The sequence below is a fragment of the Anoplophora glabripennis genome, unplaced genomic scaffold, assembly GCF_000390285.2.
Source record: "Anoplophora glabripennis isolate ALB-LARVAE unplaced genomic scaffold, Agla_2.0 scaffold13, whole genome shotgun sequence".
Lineage (NCBI taxonomy): Eukaryota > Metazoa > Arthropoda > Insecta > Coleoptera > Cerambycidae > Anoplophora > Anoplophora glabripennis.
The window spans coordinates 2265986-2284240 of record NW_019416478.1 but is presented as its reverse complement, the minus strand read 5'-3'; the positions used below and the strand labels follow the sequence as shown (position 1 = coordinate 2284240).

Here is an 18255-nt window from a genome sequence, read left to right as displayed (position 1 = left end):
GAGCACCTTCAATGGTTGGAAGTACATCTGGGATAGTAACTCTGTTAAAAACATATTTACAAACTAAAAACATAAATACCAAGGAATTAATGCAGTTTCATTGTATTATACATCAAGAGGCCCTCTGTTCAAAATTATTGGGATTTGAAAATGTTATGAAAGTTGTAGTACCTACCGTAAACTTTATAAAATCACGAGGTCTCAATCACCGACAATTCAAACAATTTCTCGAGGATATTGAAAGCGAATATGGTGATCTCCTGTTTTACACTGAAGTAAGGTGGCTAAGTCGTGGGTTGACACTACAGCGATTTCTTAACTTGATTGAAGAAATCCAACTATTTCTGGCGGAAAAGAAAAACGACGTCCCCGAACTCGACAACCCTGATTGGCTGTGTGACTTAGCGTTTCTTGTAGACATCACAAATCACTTGAATGTCTTAAATACGCGACTCCAAGGCAAAGATCAATTGATTTCGCAGCTATACTCTCATGTTTCGTCCTTTCAATGCAAATTGAGTCTTTTCAGGACACAAATCAATTCAGCCAATTACGGCCATTTTCCGAACTACAAAAAAATTATGGAGAAGTTCAATAAAACTGACGTCAATTTCGCTCATGTTGAAAAAATTGATATTTTGATACAAGCTTTTGAAAATCGTTTTGTAGACTTCAAAAAAGTTAAACCGCTATTGGACATTTTCAGCAATCCTTTCAACATTTCACCCGAAAATGCGCCGGAATTAATGCAGCTGGAATTAATAGACATGCAAAATGATGATAATTTAAGAAACAAATTTAATGAAGGTAATTTACTCAACTTCTACCGTTGCGTTGATAAAAACGCTTATAAAGAGTTGCGAATAAATGCATTGAAATGCGCAAGCTTATTTGGATCGACGTATATTTGTGAACAAACGTTTTCAGTGATGAAACTTAACAAAACGAAAAACCGAAACCGTCTGGCAAATGAAAATTTGGAAGCAATTATACGTGTGGCTACAAGTAATGTGGAGCCAAATATAAAAAAACTTGTTAGTTCAATGCAATGTCATGCATCAAAATAATAAAACATGAAATATTACATTGTAATGATTACATAATTATTACAACAAACATTTTTGAAGGTTATTTTATTTTTATCATTGTATTTCATACTATTTAAAAATAAAAAAATTTGTGTTAATAAATATTGTTTGTAGTGGCCCGTCCTTGGCTTATATTTTTCCCGAATGGCCCCTGTTCCCTATAAGTCTGTGCATCCCTGACTTAAATCAAATAGATCACGCGCTAATAAAAAAATTGGAAAAAATGCTTAAAATATATTAGAAGGATGCAGACTCGGACCATTCAGTGGGAGAATTTTTAAACTTAGTTTTGAATTAACTTAATACTTTTCAAAGTGAAATAATATTTTGAATACCTTAACCTAGAAAGTATTGCTAAATGATTCTTTAAGGGCTAATTCCTGGAAAATGGATACTAAGAGGGACCATCACTCAGTCGAGCAAAACATTTCCAAAAGAATCCCGCAACTACCAAGGCCCTGCTATGTCTATTGCTGCGTTATTATACCAATATTTGGTTCCGGAAAAGGACTGGACTGCAAACATTGTTGATGAAGTAACAATAAACATATAATATTTCAATGTTCCCAAAATAAATATTTTATTTTAGATCCTTGGGATTGGAGACCAGTTGTATAAGGAATCCGTAGAACGTTTAAAAAATAGCGAGAAATTCGTCAGCAAACTGCTGACCATAAGTGAAGTTAATCCCGATCTCAAAGTTCGAGGGAAAATAGCGAATTTCGAAATAGGTGAATGCTGCATAAATGGACTTATTAACGCTAAACATCACCCTTCAGTCAAGGGCCTGACTAGGGTAAGAATAGTACATTAAACGAGTTTAGAAAAGCAAACTCATATATTGTAGCTTTAAAGTTACTAGCTCGCTCCGCTCGCTCGTACTCAAAAGCTATATTCGTTTGGTAAAATTGCTTTTCTTACGAGATTTGTTTATATTATTTTTTCGCATTTTGTGTTAGAAGGTAATTATAAGCAAATAGTGATAGATATAAAAGCATTACAAAATTAGAAATTTAAAAAAATATATAGTAAGTACTTGTGTGGTATTTCCGTAACCTAGTAACCTGACAATGCTTTGTTTATTTATACAGGGTGTCCCGTTCATGTTTCAAAAAAACTTGTGTGCAAGTTCCTTATGGGAAAATAATAGGGGTAGTTCATGTAAAGTTTTTTTCTTAGACGGGATACAGATTCGAGATACAGTATGTTGAAGTTGTTACTTTCGAAATGGTTTTCCTTAATCTTAATTATCTTTAAATCGGCTAAAGATAAAAATGTCAAAATTTTTACACGAATAAACATCAACTGTGCGTTAAGTAGACAATTTCAATATATATTTAGTCCAAGCATTCTGTCACGGATTAATGTTAAATTTGCAGAAATTATTACCTGTACAAAAAAAATATGACCGTATAGAAAATTAAATTTTAAATTGAGTTTCTTGTTCTTTAAACTCGATCCAATATGGCGAACATGGTTAAAAAAAATCGCAAAGTTGAAAAAAACGGTTTTTCTAAAATAACTAAAAAAATATAGCACTGATTGAAAAATTTTAAATGAGAAAGTTGTAGGTTTTAAAAAGATCTATCGACTGATTTTTTGAAAGTATCGATTGCTTTGTTACTTTTCGAGATATATCGAAAAAACCGTTAAAAATCTTCTCTTTTCTCTTCTTCTATAACTCGTTTACATTTACGTGCCCATATTTGCTATTTACTGCAAGCATAGCCCGCGGCAAGCCAAAAAAGTACATTTTTGAAAAATTTAAAAATATTAATTATTTTTCGAGATATATCGATTTTTTGAAAAAAAGGCGCTCTCGAAAATTGGCTAGATCTTCTCAGCGGATAGCCCTACAGTAACGATTTTCGGTTTATTTTCTTCGTAAAGAGTTATATTATCATGCTGTTAAAAAATGTTGACGATTTTATTAATTTTAAGGATCAAAAAATGACTTTGAATAAGTTGCACTTTTTTGGGTATGTTTTTTTCAAATTACTATTTCAATTTTTATTTTATGAAAATGACTTTTAAAGAAAGAAAACTAAACATTTACGGGTCTATTTTGCTTCTAAGGCGAAAATGCTATAATATTCGTGTTTAGCTACCCCAGATTAAGTACAAAAAAATAATAAAAATTGAAATAGTTATTTGAAAAAAACATACCCAAAAAAAGTGCAACTTTTTCAGTCATTTTTTGATCCTTAAAATTAATAAAATCGTCAACATTTTTTAACAGCATGATAATATAACTCTTTACGAAGAAAATAAACCGAAAATCGTTACTGTAGGGCTATCCGCTGAGAAGATCTAGCCAATTTTCGAGAGCGCCTTTTTTTCAAAAAATCGATATATCTCGAAAAATAATTAATATTTTTAAATTTTTCAAAAATGTACTTTTTTGGCTTGCCGCGGGCTATGCTTGCAGTAAATAGCAAATATGGGCACGTAAATGTAAACGAGTTATAGAAGAAGAGAAAAGAGAAGATTTTTAACGGTTTTTTCGATATATCTCGAAAAGTAACAAAGCAATCGATACTTTCAAAAAATCAGTCGATAGATCTTTTTAAAACCTACAACTTTCTCATTTAAAATTTTTCAATCCGTGCTATATTTTTTTAGTTATTTTAGAAAAACCGTTTTTTTCAACTTTGCGATTTTTTTTAACCATGTTCGCCATATTGGATCGAGTTTAAAGAACAAGAAACTCAACTTAAAATTTAATTTTCTATACGGACATATTTTTTTTGTCCAGGTAATAATTTCTGTAAGCATTTCTCTATAATGCTTGGACTAATTGTAGTATTTCGTGTTTGCACATTTATTTAATTGTGCAGCTGTTTTGTTCTGTATGTCTCCGAGTCTGTTTCCTAATATTTTTCTGTTTTTATCACTTTTTTAAGCATTCATGTCCATCAACAATTCAGTCCATTAAACAATTGTTGAATAGTAATGGTAGTGTAGTAGTCTACAAAATCTAAAATTAGTTAATAATAGATGCTTAATTACCATAATCTGTTTATTATTTGGAAAGTAACAACTTCAATACACTGTATCTCGAAAATAGGGCGTTTAAGAAAAAACTTTACATGAACTACCCCTACTATTTTCCCATAAGGAACTTGCACACAAGTCTTTTTGAAACATGAACGGGACACCCTATATAATAATAGTTAAGTTTCATTTTTGTGAGTCGAATTGATTCTAAGTTATATATTAATTATAAAAATGGGTCTTGCTAGGAAAACAATTTAGAAAATTGTTCTGAAAACATTTTAAATATTGCTCGAGAATCATCTTCGAGCTTACTTCCTTTAAAATCTAAGGAAAAATACAAGAAGGTATATGAAATATTTTGTAAGTGGAAGGACAAAAAACGCACTAAGAACTGATGAAAGTGTAATGCTAGCGTATGTTTTTGAGAAGGTAAACTATTTTTTACACATGTGCCACTTTAGTAAATGATTTTGTAAACGTAGTAAAGTAAACGAAAAAAAAAATATTTATTACATAGTTTTCTTATAGTTGAATTAAATATTCGCATCTCTACAAAACGAAGTACTCTTGTCAGATACCCAGCAAATATTAAAAAACTAAAAGCATGAAACAAAGACCTATGTAGCTGATGGTCTTTAATAATAGTATACCATTCTCTTAGCGCATACAGGGTCGGAAAGTCCCCATGGTTCATGGGCCGTTACGTGAGAGCGATAAAGAAAGCTTTACAAATCCGTGCGATAGAGAAAGATGGCTATAATGAAGGCGTCTAATAGTCACCGCCCATTTCGCCCTTCCACAAATAAGTTCCACTTCTTATTTGTGGAAGGGCGAAATGGGCGGTGACTATTAGACACTTTCATTATAGCCATTTTTCTCTATCGCAGGGATTTCTATGACTTACTTTATCGCTCTCACGTAAAGACCGTTTCACATTCATTTAAATCGACGAAAGAGAATTCTCTACATGAAATAACTTTCATTTCACTGTGGAAACCTACTACTTACTATCCATAATTCCAATACCTTTGTTCAATTCTTACATGAGCTAAGAAGAAATCAATATTTTCAATGGTTTTTCAGTAAGTGATCAAACTTTAATCACGTTCAATTTTTGAAGGATCGTAAATCTCTTAGGAATCGCTTTAGAAAAAACCTTTACTGTTTGTTATGACCAGAGGAATCAGTCTTAAAAGTTTGTTGTAGCTTCGTTGTTGCACTCTATACAACTGTTAGAAGTATTGCAGGGCCTGGTGCAGTTCTTTGAAGACAACGATCTGGGTGTTGTGACTTCCCATAATATTTCCGTAGCAGTTTGGAAGAAAGACGGTTTACACTACAGTTTTGATAGTCACTCTAGAAACGACAAAGGACTTGCTACAAGTAAGAGAAATTACAGACTGAAAAAGATTTATCACACTCAACTCTGCATATTATTATTTGTAGGTTACGGAACTGCTTGCGCGTTAAGAATCCAGGACGTGGACGAACTAGCTAGATCCTTAGAGATAAACCTCAGCGCTGGCAAAGAAGACTTCTACAACATCAGCTGGGTGAAGGTAAAGCTCTGCGAGGTGCAAGATGGAGTTATTCGACCCCCGTTGAACAATTACACCAAAGTCGGCGACGGCAGCGCCATCCTGCGGTCGCTCTACAGCGAGATCTCCACCAAATACGACATCAACTGCAGGAAACAGACGGTGCCCATGGAGTTGATGGCCCTGGCCTTCAACAAGCTGAAACCGTCCAAGGAATGGACCAATGCAGACATGGACGAGATCCTGAACAAGGGCGATGACTTTTATACGGAAATTATGAACGATATCTTGAAGGAAGAGCTGAAGAGTGGAGCGGAAGCAGGCGAAGAGGAAGAAATGGCGGTTTCGGGGACAGAAGGGACGGAAGGGAGTGAAGGAAAAGGGAAAAACACGGCGACATCGGAAGGGGAGATGCCGGAAGAAGACCAAGAAATTGCGGATAAATCTCCCGAAGAGGATGGGGTGGTGGATACAACTAACGTGAACAAAGAATTTTATGTTGGTTTGAATAAGATGGCTGTTGAGTTTGAAAACGTTGCAGAAGGTAATCATAGTCAAACTAAAAGATTTAAAATAGAGTAACCGGAATAGTTGCAACAAAATAAAAAAAATTGTCCATATTCCAAAATCATATTGCAGCAATCAAGTTGAACATTTCAGGAGACACATTTTTAAGGAGAGTATTTCAAATATTGTATTAATTTTATGTTAGTAAAGAACGCGTAGACTATTTGTGTACAACATCTACCTCATAAATGATTACAAGTCACGTGACCGGTAATTTTGTTGAAAACAGTAATTTTATTTTCTTCTCGCAACACACCGTCATTGTTCATCGTAAAAGAATCATTGCGACCGATGCAGCTAATGGATGGGGATTTTTAATCGACAGTTCCAATCGTGCAATATTGGTTGCCTATGCTTATAATACTTTATAACGCCTCTGCATTTAATTATTTTCCAACATAATATCATCTTGCACCGCAGGAAACATAAAAGAAAGCCTCAAAGACGCACTGACCTCTCACTTCGAGCAAGAACAAACCGACGACAATTTCAACCAGGAAGCAATGATCGAATCGAAACCGCTGACCGTCGTCGTTTGGAGGGACGACGTGGCATTCTACTACTTCGACCCCAAACCGAGGGACAAGGGCGGTAAGGTAATCGGCGCGGAAGACTGGAGCGATTACGAGCCTCCGAAGAACCAAGAAGAGAAAGAAGAGGGAACGCAAGGAGAGCAAGAAGGTAAAGAAGGTGAAGAGGAAGAGGCGGAACAGAAAGAATTCGGCGCTGAGTTAGACACTGACGATGACGAGGAGGATGCGAAACGGGAAGAGGGTGGCGGAGACTCCGGACAAGTGAAAGAGCAGGATGAGAAACCGAAGTCGAAGTTACACATGCGACTGCTCGAGGGTGAAGATGAGGGGTAAGTTTTTTTTTTAATGTAAACAACAATGATTTATCTTATAATGACTGAATGAACACTTTCTCGAAGAAGTACTTCCAGTACTTCTTGAAGATGCAGGCAGTGGTTAACCTTAATTTTAGCCTCCTCGAACACCCGATTTAAATCCTATAGATTTTTTAATGGGCTCATTTAAAAACTTTAGTGTACATGACTCCTATGTTTCCGTTTGGAGGGTCACAAACCATCAGGGACAGTGCGAGAACATTTTTGTTCATGAAAGATCCCCTTTGAAGTACTACAATACTACACCAAAACTGTTTATTGTAAACCTACTATCTTTCTTGAAAAGCATCTGTTAGCTTTTGTGCATACGCGCCAACGACATTTATTTTCTCAGAGGCGAAGATGAAGAGGAGAAAGGGAAAGATAAAGAAGAAGGTGAAAAAAAGGGAGAAGGTGAAGGAACGGAAGACAAGGAAGAGAAGGAGGTTGTAGCGAAACTGCCACCGGTGCGCAAGAGCTCGGCGTTTTGGAAGGAGCAGGAGAAGAACGGCAGGGCTTGCACCATGTGGTTCACCAAATTGGAGGATTTGGTGGGTCATGTATTAGGAAATATTTGCCCGAAAGATACTTACGAGAATGACTTTTCGTTGAGGTCCGTAAAAATTGTAAACAACGTCGTGCTGAAGAACAGGCTGAAGCCGGAAGATCAGAGGAATGACGTTTATGGTGGGAGCTGGTACGATTTTCAAGAGTTGGACCACGGCAGATGGATCATGAGAGGTTGGGATAAATTTTAAACAGTAAAGGGCTAAAAGCAGAATCTTGAAATATTCTCAAAATTATTTATAGGTTTTTTGTTTTGGCCAAAAAACATTGTAACTTACCTAAATTTTTTACAAGTAATTTTTAAGAACGCTAATTCGTTAGTATTGTATTTATTATCTGCTATTATCTGCTGTTTGGTGTCTCGGTGACGGCCCATTAGAATTATTTCAGAGACTACTTCGATTTGAATTTTGAAAATTTGGGATACCGGGTTTTTGGGCATGCTCTTCTCAAGTAGAATAATGGCGTCCACGTACCACTTCCGGTTATACCGGATGTCGCCATCAACTTGCTTATTTTAAATGGAACACCCTATATATTATTGCAATTCTGGATTCTACGTGTTATTTTAAGTGAAAAAAAAAAACGACTTATGAAGGTTTGAAGTTAACTAAACTCGACATTAAATTTCTAGCACCCTGTATGCAATTAAGCCACTTTGAAAGTATGGATGGGAAGCTTATAAATATTGTTGCTTTATCTTTCTCACTATAAAATACACATGGTTCGAAGCTAGTTACTGTTTCTCTCGATTTTTTTGAAAAAAATTAAATATCTCAAAAGCGGTTAATTTTAGGAATAGGGAAACTTCATAAAAGTCCACCTAACAAAACACGTAGAATCCAAAATTGCAATAATATACAGGGTGGGCCACCAGTAACGCCTCGGTCGCTAGTGACCAAACGGCAAATGTTACAGAAACCTGTTTAGGTGGGTATGTGTAGGTTGATTACGGCTACATTTTAAAAATATTTTGAGATATACAGAGTGTCCAGGAAAAGCGTACCATATCAAAGTTATATTTTTTTAAATAGAACACCCTGTATTTTACTGCATTTTTGAAAGCACCGTAAAAAAATAGGTGAACTTTATTAAAGGTTCTGCATACCTAGGACTTACAGTTTGTGAGATATTTCAATTTTAGTGAAAATGCAGGCATAGCGTAGAAATTTAATATTAGCAATAAAAAAATAATTTTAAGGAAGCAGCTTTGGAGGGTCTATTTTAGATCCTTGAAGTTATAAATTGTTATATTTGTCGTCACTTAGTATTATACAGGGTGTTCAAAAAACTGCTGAATACTTCTCTCAACTTTAAACAGCAATAACTTGGTTATTTTAAATGGAACACCCAGTATATTTTTACTTTGAGAGTTAGGAAATTTAAAACTCTTTCAAACTGTATATAGGTTTCCTATACCTATCTCCAACGGTATTGGAGATATTTGTGCCGTTTCGTTTTTTATCGATTTTTTTTGTAAGATGTATCCACGTGTCTCTATCGAGGTCTTTACTGAATTGGTTTGGGTTCTTCTTGATGACGTCTCTGTAAATATAAGGAGAAAAATGTGAATGCAAATACATGGCACACCTGCACATTTTTCATATTCAGTGAGAAATTATATAAATCGATAATTAAGTAATAAATGAGTAGGTAAGAATGGTTCATGTCAGTGGCTACCACAGGTGTCCAAACCTCTCGTAATGGACTTCTTTGTTTCGGGCTGTATAAAAATATATCTTGTACACAGTGTTCCACCTACTACTTGCGATGATATGAAGGAAAGGATTAGATATGCATTTGCCACAATCACCCCAAATATTCTAAGGAATGTGAGAATATCATTTGAAGATAGAATAAGATGCTGTATTCAAGAGAATGGTTATCAATTCGAACATCTATTAAAATTTTTCTTTGTTTCTTCTAAAAGTAAAATTTTCTTTAATAAATATTTTTCATGTTCATAAATAATTCAGTTACTTACTACAAACATATTTATACAAAATTAATAACTTTTTATAATTATTCTGCTTATAAAATAATATTTTTTATTAGAAAACTTTTTTGAATATTTTCATGATAATGATAAAAGGAACTTTTACTTTTAGAAAAAACAAAGAAAAATTTTAATTGATGTTCGAATTGATAACCATTCTCCTGAATACAGCATCTTATTCTATCTTCAAATGATATTCTCACGCAAATGCATCTCTAATCCTTCCCTCCAATATCATCGCAAGTAATAGGTGGAACATTGTATACAAGATTTTTTATATAGCTCGCAACAAAGAAGTCCATTACGGTGAGGTCTGGACACCTACGTGGCCACTGACATGCACCATTCCTACTTATCCATTTATTACTAAATTTTCGATTTAAATAATTTCTCACTGAATATGAAAAATTTGCAGGTGCGCCATCTAATTGCATCCTCATTTTTCTCAATATATTTAAAGAGACGTCATCAAGAAGAACCCAAACCAATTCAGTAAAGACCTCGATAAAGACACGTGGATACATCTTACAAAAAAAATCGATAAAAAACGAAACGGCACAAATATCTCCAATACCGTTAGAGATAGGTATAGGGAACCTATACACAGTTTGAAAGAGTTTTAAATTTCCCAACTCCCAAAGTAAAAATATACTGGGTGTTCCATTTAAAATAACCAAGTTATTGCTGTTTAAAGTTGAGAGAAGTATTCAGCAGTTTTTTGAACACCCTGTATAATACTAAGTGACGACAAATATAACAATTTATAACTTCAAGGATCTAAAATAGACCCTCCAAAGCTGCTTCCTTAAAATTATTTTTTTATTGCTAATATTAAATTTCTACGCTATGCCTGCATTTTCACTAAAATTGAAATATCTCACAAACTGTAAGTCCTAGGTATGCAGAACCTTTAATAAAGTTCACCTATTTTTTTACGGTGCTTTCAAAAATGCAGTAAAATACAGGGTGTTCCATTTAAAAAAACATAACTTTGATATGGTACGCTTTTCCTGGACACCCTGTATATTTCAAAATATTTTTAAAATGTAGCCGTAATCAACCTATACATACCCACCTAAACAGGTTCCTGTAACATTTGCCGTTTGGTCACTAGCGATCGAGGCGTTACTGGTGGCCCACCCTGTGGGTGTACCGAAAACCCGGTATCTCAAATTTTCAACATTCAAATCGAAGTAGTCTTTGAAATAATTCTAATGGGCCGTCACCGTGAGACATCCTGTATATTATAATTGGATGAAAATAAACCGATTTAGATCAAGCTGCCTTACAAAGGTATACTATCAAACTATAAACGCACAGGTAAAATAATACAAATTATTTTTGGGCATAAAAAGGTTTGGAAAGTAATTCAAGTTTCTGCATTTGCGCCTTGTTCTCTGTATAACGAAACATTTCCCTTTTAGCTGTAGAATATCCAGACGAAATAGTACAGTTCAATTTTTTGACACCTTTTTAGCCTTTCTGTACGATTTTCTTAAATTTCTTACAGGGTCTATGAATTTAATGAACGAAATGTTCCCCGAAGAAAACCGCGGGAAACAACAGGTCACTGCCAGCTACGTAGCCGTGGCTATCGCGTACGTTTTCTCCATGTTGTGCTTCGACAAGTACTCTGTGGACACCATCCTCACCTACGGCGACAAATTGTATACGTTCATGAAGAGGATGAGAAAGAAACTTCTCAAGAAGATCCCCGACACGAAGTTGAAAGAGGACGATATAGATTGGCTGGTCCAAAATGAGGAATACGACCTGAGGGACATCGTGAGGAAGCTCTGTTTTTGGAAATTTTATGTCGACATTAACGTGGAATCAGACTATTTAACTGGTGACGTGTACTCGGAAGTGGATGATGTCTTGGATGTGGAGAGAGCATTAGAAGAATTCTTCTCCAAAAATCAGTATGGGTTGATGCAATGTAAAGGTAAGTCCCTCTGTTATTTAAATAAAAAACAATAGAATAATGACGAAAATCGCTTCATGAAAGACAAACATCAAAACAGTAACCTAGTAACGTTAATCGTAATAGTTGTAGTGGCCTTGAGTTTTTGTCAACTGAATGTCAAAATTTTTCACACACTTCTAGACCTAACCGTTGCGATCTGGCGAGGACAGAAGGTATACTACATGTTCGACGGTATGAATAGGGGCCCCAACGGTATAAAATCACCTAACGGTACCGCCTGCATCACCAGATACTTAGACCTGGAGGACATGACCAAGGTCTTCGTTGCTAACCTCCCCGCGTTCGGAAAGAATTTTTTCGTCATACACAACATCACCATGACTAAAGACCTGTGTCCCAGAACTAGGGAAGCCAAGGAACTCAGAACTAACCCTCAGCAAAAAAGTGTCGAGTCTGGAGGTTTCCGCAACGTCGTCGCAGGTAAGATTTATCAAAAGTGTTGCTGAGAAATGGTTGCAACTTTCAAAATTTTTAGGGAAGTGTATAGTCCGCGGCAACTTCAGCGTGGTGGATCCTAAATTCAACGTAAGTCCCTTCCTCCTAAGCGCCCCCATTGCCGTCATAGCCCTCACCATGTCGCTGGTGCACAAGCCCAACACTTGGTCCAGACCCATGGTTGACGATATCCTACAGCTGGGTGTTGAGCTTAGTGAGGAGAGTATTCACGATTTAGGTTACGAGTTCAATCCTTGGGAGGACTTTTTGGACATATCCAGGATCAAGAACGACTACAGTATCGGTGTCCTTAAGGCCAATTGTGAGTTCAGGAGCAGGGATCAGAAGGGCATAATCGACGGCAAGGACAAGTACTCCATAAATTTAAGGCAAGGTAGGTGATGCGAACTTTTGTCAAGAAAAATGTTGTACCTAGATGTTTACATAATTGTAGATGAGACTATTACAATTTCAAGTAAAAAATAGCGGCATTGGTAAAGTTCATTCCATTTTCCTAAGATTTTGGCAGTTATAGCTCAGTCATTATAGACATGAAACAGCCTGTTTCGGGAAAAAAATACTATTAGAAGTTTATCTGGGGAATATTGTTCGGAAACCTGTTATAAACAAAATAACAAAAAATCAACTCGAGGCTAGTTGGGAAACTTTGTTTAAACAAGTTATGGAAAAGTGGTTGTTTGACTCACGTAAAAGCAACTATTATTCATAGCGAAAAAAAGTTTATACAAAAAAGGTAGGTATTAAATAAGCCTATAAAGTCCGATTAAATTCCGATAATTTGTTTATGGGCAAGAGCTCAAAAATGGTCGAAAATGGCCGTTTTTTTAATTGCTAATAATTAATGCAATTTTCAACGCAGACACTTGTAATTCTTTTTACACCCTTAATAAGTGGTAAAAATTTCAACCCGAAAGCTTAATTGGTTTGGCGTTGGCGGCATTTGTTATCTAAGAAGATGCTATTTTCACTTTTCCCAAGCTCACAGGCGTTGTACAGTTTCGATCATTAGTTGTTTTTGTACCTAAATAGTTGTATTGACATATGCATTTACTGAGAATTTAATTTTTCAAATTTAATTTGTTTAAAAATGACTGAAAAAATCAAGGACATTTAAATAAAGGGGACTTATTTATTTACATTTCTAGATGAAGCCTGGTCTATTCACAGTCTAATTGTATTATTGTTGTCAGCTGTATAATTATACTGGAAATGTACTTAATATTTTTATCGCAATTTTCATCACAATTGTGAAAATTATTATTATAGGATAGTATTATTAAGTTATGCATACAATATTGCTAAATTCTGTACATATTAAACTATTTTTCATTTTTCATATTTGCCATGTTTGAAGATTTGGCAACTATGCAATAATTTGTAGCGTGTTCCTCGTTCGTTCTGCCGTGGTTGGCAGAATATGGCGTCTCTTGTTAGAAAATAGTTGTAATTTTAGTAAGTGAAACGTGATTAGTGTTTATACATGTATTTTGGATAAACTTTTAAAGTGTGAATATGGTTAGACAGTGCAGAATTTGTAAGAAATTATAAACATCCACATCAGCTATCCTTCCACAGGTAAGCGTGTTTAAAGGTGACTTTGGAATGTATATGCAACTGTGGCCATTGCCGTGCGTGTGGGTAACTTTTATTTGAATAACGGTAAAATTTTATAAACCTGACTTGGCATTTTTTTAAAATTTTTGCTGAAATAGTAAGAAAACAATAATATGAACCACGTTTGGCCATTAAAATCAAAAGAAAATGCTGCAACACAAATAAGTTACAGACATTATTTATATTTAATATATTTATAGGTATTTCAATGTTATCCCTTATACCCAACATTACAAATTTTAATCATTCATCATTTTCATTTTCCTCTACGACAAAAACCTTTTCAAAAATATATTTACAATTTTACTAAATGCACGAGCATAAACACTGAATAAATACAACAGAAAAAATATGGTGGTGGTTCACTTATACATAAAAATACCGAAGATGCAATCGACTGAAAGTTGCATTCATTCAATCATTTGATGTTCTCCTTTGAGAATATATTTTTATGTCTCACTGAAAATTTGCCTCAGTATTCTAAAAGTGAAATGTGAACGTTTTTAGGATGCTTGGGGATGGTGCAACAAGAAAGAAATGGTTACAGTTATTGGGATTCCAAGAAGTTATAAAAATATTATATATATTTATTATAAAAATACTGAGTAGCTGTTGAAATATATTGACTTAGGACTATAAAATATTTTATTTTGGCCCATCCAAAATGTACGACATTGGAGATGTAATCGCGCGCATCAGTTGGATGAAAATAAAGCTCTCTGCTTTCCCCTTGTCTAGCTTCACCCAACATATGAGATAGACTGTGACATGCATAGTCCCCTTTATTTAAATGTCCTTGGAAAAAATGTTAATATTTATTAAAATGTTAATATTGGTAATTATTATAAAATAAAATAGTAACCTCTATAGTTTAGCTAATACTATTTTTCTTCGAATTTAAAAAAAATCGTTGCTCCAAGTTGATTAGAAGCTGAGATAATTTTGTTTTTATTTAATCGCAGTGACCTAAATTATTAATATAAAGAGCCGAAATTTAGAGAGAGTATACATTAAGATCTATATTTTCATGTCCTACATTAACAGTAAGGTGAATCCAACTATTTAATTGCGAAAAAGAAGATAGCGGCGATGCGTTCTATTACTTGGTCTAGCGAATGCGTGGGGAGAGCAAGGCGGAGCATACGCGCTACCCGCCTGGTTGCGGGCAGGAAAATGATCGAGCGGCTTCAAATCGATGGAGCTGGAAAAATTAGCCATATCTCGCCTTAATAATGAACCTATGGAGATGATTCTTTTTTTAATTTGTGGTAGCGCGAAAATTCATGAGCATTAACATCATTTCAATCCGAGATTTAATTTTTTTATTTAGCCTCGCTCTTCCCACTCGTTCGCTAGACCGAGTAATAGGACGCATCGCAGCTATCTTCTTTTTTGCAATTAAATAGTTGAATTTATCTTAATGCTAATGTAGGACATGAAAATATAATTCTTAATGTATACTCTCTCCAAATTTCGGCTCTTAATAATTAAGGACACTGCGATTAAATAAAAAAAAATTGTCTCACCTTCTAATCAACTTGGAACAACGATTTTTTTTTAATTCGAAGAAAAATAGTACTAACTAAACTATAGACGTTACTATTTCATTTTATAATAATTACCTATCTTAAATTGAATAAATATTAACATTTTTTCAGTCATTTTTAAACAAATAAATTTGAAAAATTAAATTCTCAGTGAATGCATATGTTTAGGTACAAAAACAACTAATGATCGAAACTCTTACAACGCCTTTGAGCTTGGGAAAAATCAATTGAAAATAGCATCTTCTTAGACAACAAATTCCGCCAACGCCAAACTAATGAAACTTTCGGGTTGAAATTTTTACCACTTATTAAGGGTGCATTAATTATAAGCAATTGAAAAAAATTGCCATTTTCTACCATTTTTGAGCTCTTGCGCATAAACAAATTATCGGAATTTAATCGGACTTGTCTTATTTTACAGATTTATTTAATACCTACCTTCTTTGTATAAACTTTTTTTCGTTATGAATAATAGTTTTTTAACGCGAGTCAAAAAACCACTTGTCCATAACTTTGACCATTGTTTTAACAAAGTTTCCCAACTAGTCTCGAGTTGATTTTTTCGATTTAAAAACATCGTCAAGATCGGACTTCTAGAAGCTGAGATATTAAACATTTTTAAGCGTGTCGCGATTTTGAACTCGCCGATTCAATTTCGAGCAGGCCGAAGTGGCCGCGCTCTCTGCTTCCCCCACCACCACCACCTGCACGATTTTCTTGACTTTCTCGCTTGCATAAATAACTTTAAACCCGTTTTAAAGTAGATTTCCAATGAAGAAAAGTATTGCAAACTTAGACCTGGTAAGTACTCGGAATACCAAAGGTATTTTTCGAAAAATTTAGTGTAAATGACGGTTAACTTTGATCGGCTAACTACTTGACCAATCGATCTGTTTTTTTTTTTAAAGAAGCGTCTTTCCAATAATTTTTAAAACCTGCTTTAAAAAACTTGATTATATTTACAATAAACATTATTATGATTTTTTTAATCGATATATGTTAACAGTACAAATGTTCAAAAGATCATTTTGTTTGGTTTTGTAGCCGGAGTAAGGTTTTTGCAAGTAATTAGTATAAGCGTACATGCGTTTGGATATCGAGCAAAGCTTTCTGCTATTATCAAGCGCAATAAGAGGTTATGATTAAGAACAAAAAAGTAATGCGCTTATTTCGAAAAAACTTTTATTTTATACTTGACGAACAGGCTAGAGTTTAATTATTTTTTTTAGTATAATCAAATAGTATAATTGTTTAAAATATTGTAACATTAATAGTAATATAATTCAAATCATAAATAATAATTTTTGCATTAAAAAAGCATGAAGATAATTGCAAAAATTATATTTAATTATTATAAATGTAGGAAAAATTATTTATTTATTAATTATTATTTCCGCATTAGCCGATTGAATCATTAAATGTTATTGTTATATATCGATTAAAAATATCATAATAACATTATGTTTACTGTAAATATAATCTAGTCCAAGATATTGTAAAAAGAAAATTTAAATTTGAAGTGTTTGAAGTGAAGTGACGTCGACATCTTGATGCGTATGTTAATCATGATTTTCTTTAAAAGACTGTTTTTTACTCGCTTTAGATCTTCAATAAAATAATTGACCTATACCAAAAAAATATATCTTAAAGTAGATCTGCCGATTATTATGCTTTTTTTAGAATTAAACTGTTCAGTAGTTTTTGAGAAAAAAAATTCCGAAAACTTGTCGATTTCGTCGCTTTTTTCACATTAAATTGTAAATATCTTGGAAACGAAGCATTTTTCGAATTTTTGTCAAAGAACAAAATGTGTTTATTTTGGTCCATTTTACAAATATTTTCAAAGCCATTCGGAGAGTAATTTTTTTACAACTTTTTTGTTTATAACAATTGATTGACCACGCCATATGTAAATTCTCACTTATAATACCACTAGAGCTTCAATTATTACTGGAAATTTTTTCGGCCACACGAATTTTCTAAAAAATATTCGTGTCCAAGAAAAAATTTCCAGTTTTTAATTGAAGCTAGAGTGGTATTCGGTAAGAAAATTTCACAATGAAGTGTTAAAAAATATCGACAAAAATATAAAGATATTAAAATTTTTTGATTGTTTTGAAGAGACAGTAGGCTTTGTATGTTAATTCAAAAAGGATAACAAATGTCATTTTATATGCACGGTGTCAAAGTGAAAAGTTTAGTGTTTTTTTACGAAAAATGTCTCGTTTTGGAGAAGAAAACCAGGACATAATAAAAAAAGAAATTCAACATCTGATGCCAGATAATACCAAAAAATCAAAGATAAGCATTTGGAAGCAGTTTCTAGAATTTTGCAATGAAAAATCTTATAATATACAGGAAAAGCTACCTGTTGAAGAACTGGCAAGTATTCTAGAAGATTATTCATTTAATATGAGAAAAAAAAATTCAGAGGAGTACAAAGAAAGTGTTGTAAAAGTAATGTGGAATTCAACTGCCAAACAACTACAGGAGATGTATTACGAAGAATTTAAAGTTAAATTTGATCCATTTTCTGACATAACCTTTAAAAATGCAAGAGCAGCACGTGATGCTAAACGTAGAAAACTACAAAAAGATCCAACAAAACGAAAGCTTAGTGCCTTGGCCTTAAGTGATGCTGAATATATGAAGATTGTAGAACTCTGGGATGAAGATTGTCCAGAAGGTCTTCAGCGAAAGTTTTTTCATATTGCTTCCCATGAGTTAGCCTGGAGGGGCGGAGAAGGTGCAGTAGCAAATATTGAATACTTTGTTGAAGAAACTGATAATTTCGGCAAATTTACTGGTCGCATAGAGTATAATCCCATTTTTTCGAAGACAACACAAGGCGGTTCAAGAAAGTTAGCTGATAGCAAGTGGCTAATCACAAACATAAATAATCCAACCATATGTCCTGTTCGTCTTTTTAGGAAGATGATGGAAAAACGAGGTAACTCTATAGAGACCAATCGTTTGTTTTTAACTCCTAATCCGTTTTGGGATCAAAGGAAT

The 18255-nt window shown here is 34.0% G+C and overlaps 1 protein-coding gene across 1 annotated transcript in view; it reads left to right on the top strand.

The window, feature by feature from the left end:
* The window catches only part of LOC111691585, a 49507-nt gene that overhangs the window by 9875 nt on the left and 21377 nt on the right, over positions 1–18255 (top strand). Inside the window, exons 8-17 of the mRNA XM_023454658.1 lie at positions 1460–1623; positions 1678–1884; positions 5333–5468; positions 5532–6167; positions 6611–7052; positions 7432–7817; positions 11150–11584; positions 11747–12046; positions 12102–12455; positions 17480–18193. Of these exons, the coding sequence (XP_023310426.1) occupies positions 1460–1623; positions 1678–1884; positions 5333–5468; positions 5532–6167; positions 6611–7052; positions 7432–7817; positions 11150–11584; positions 11747–12046; positions 12102–12455; positions 17480–18193 (3774 nt within the window). The remainder of the gene's footprint in view (positions 1–1459; positions 1624–1677; positions 1885–5332; positions 5469–5531; positions 6168–6610; positions 7053–7431; positions 7818–11149; positions 11585–11746; positions 12047–12101; positions 12456–17479; positions 18194–18255) is intronic.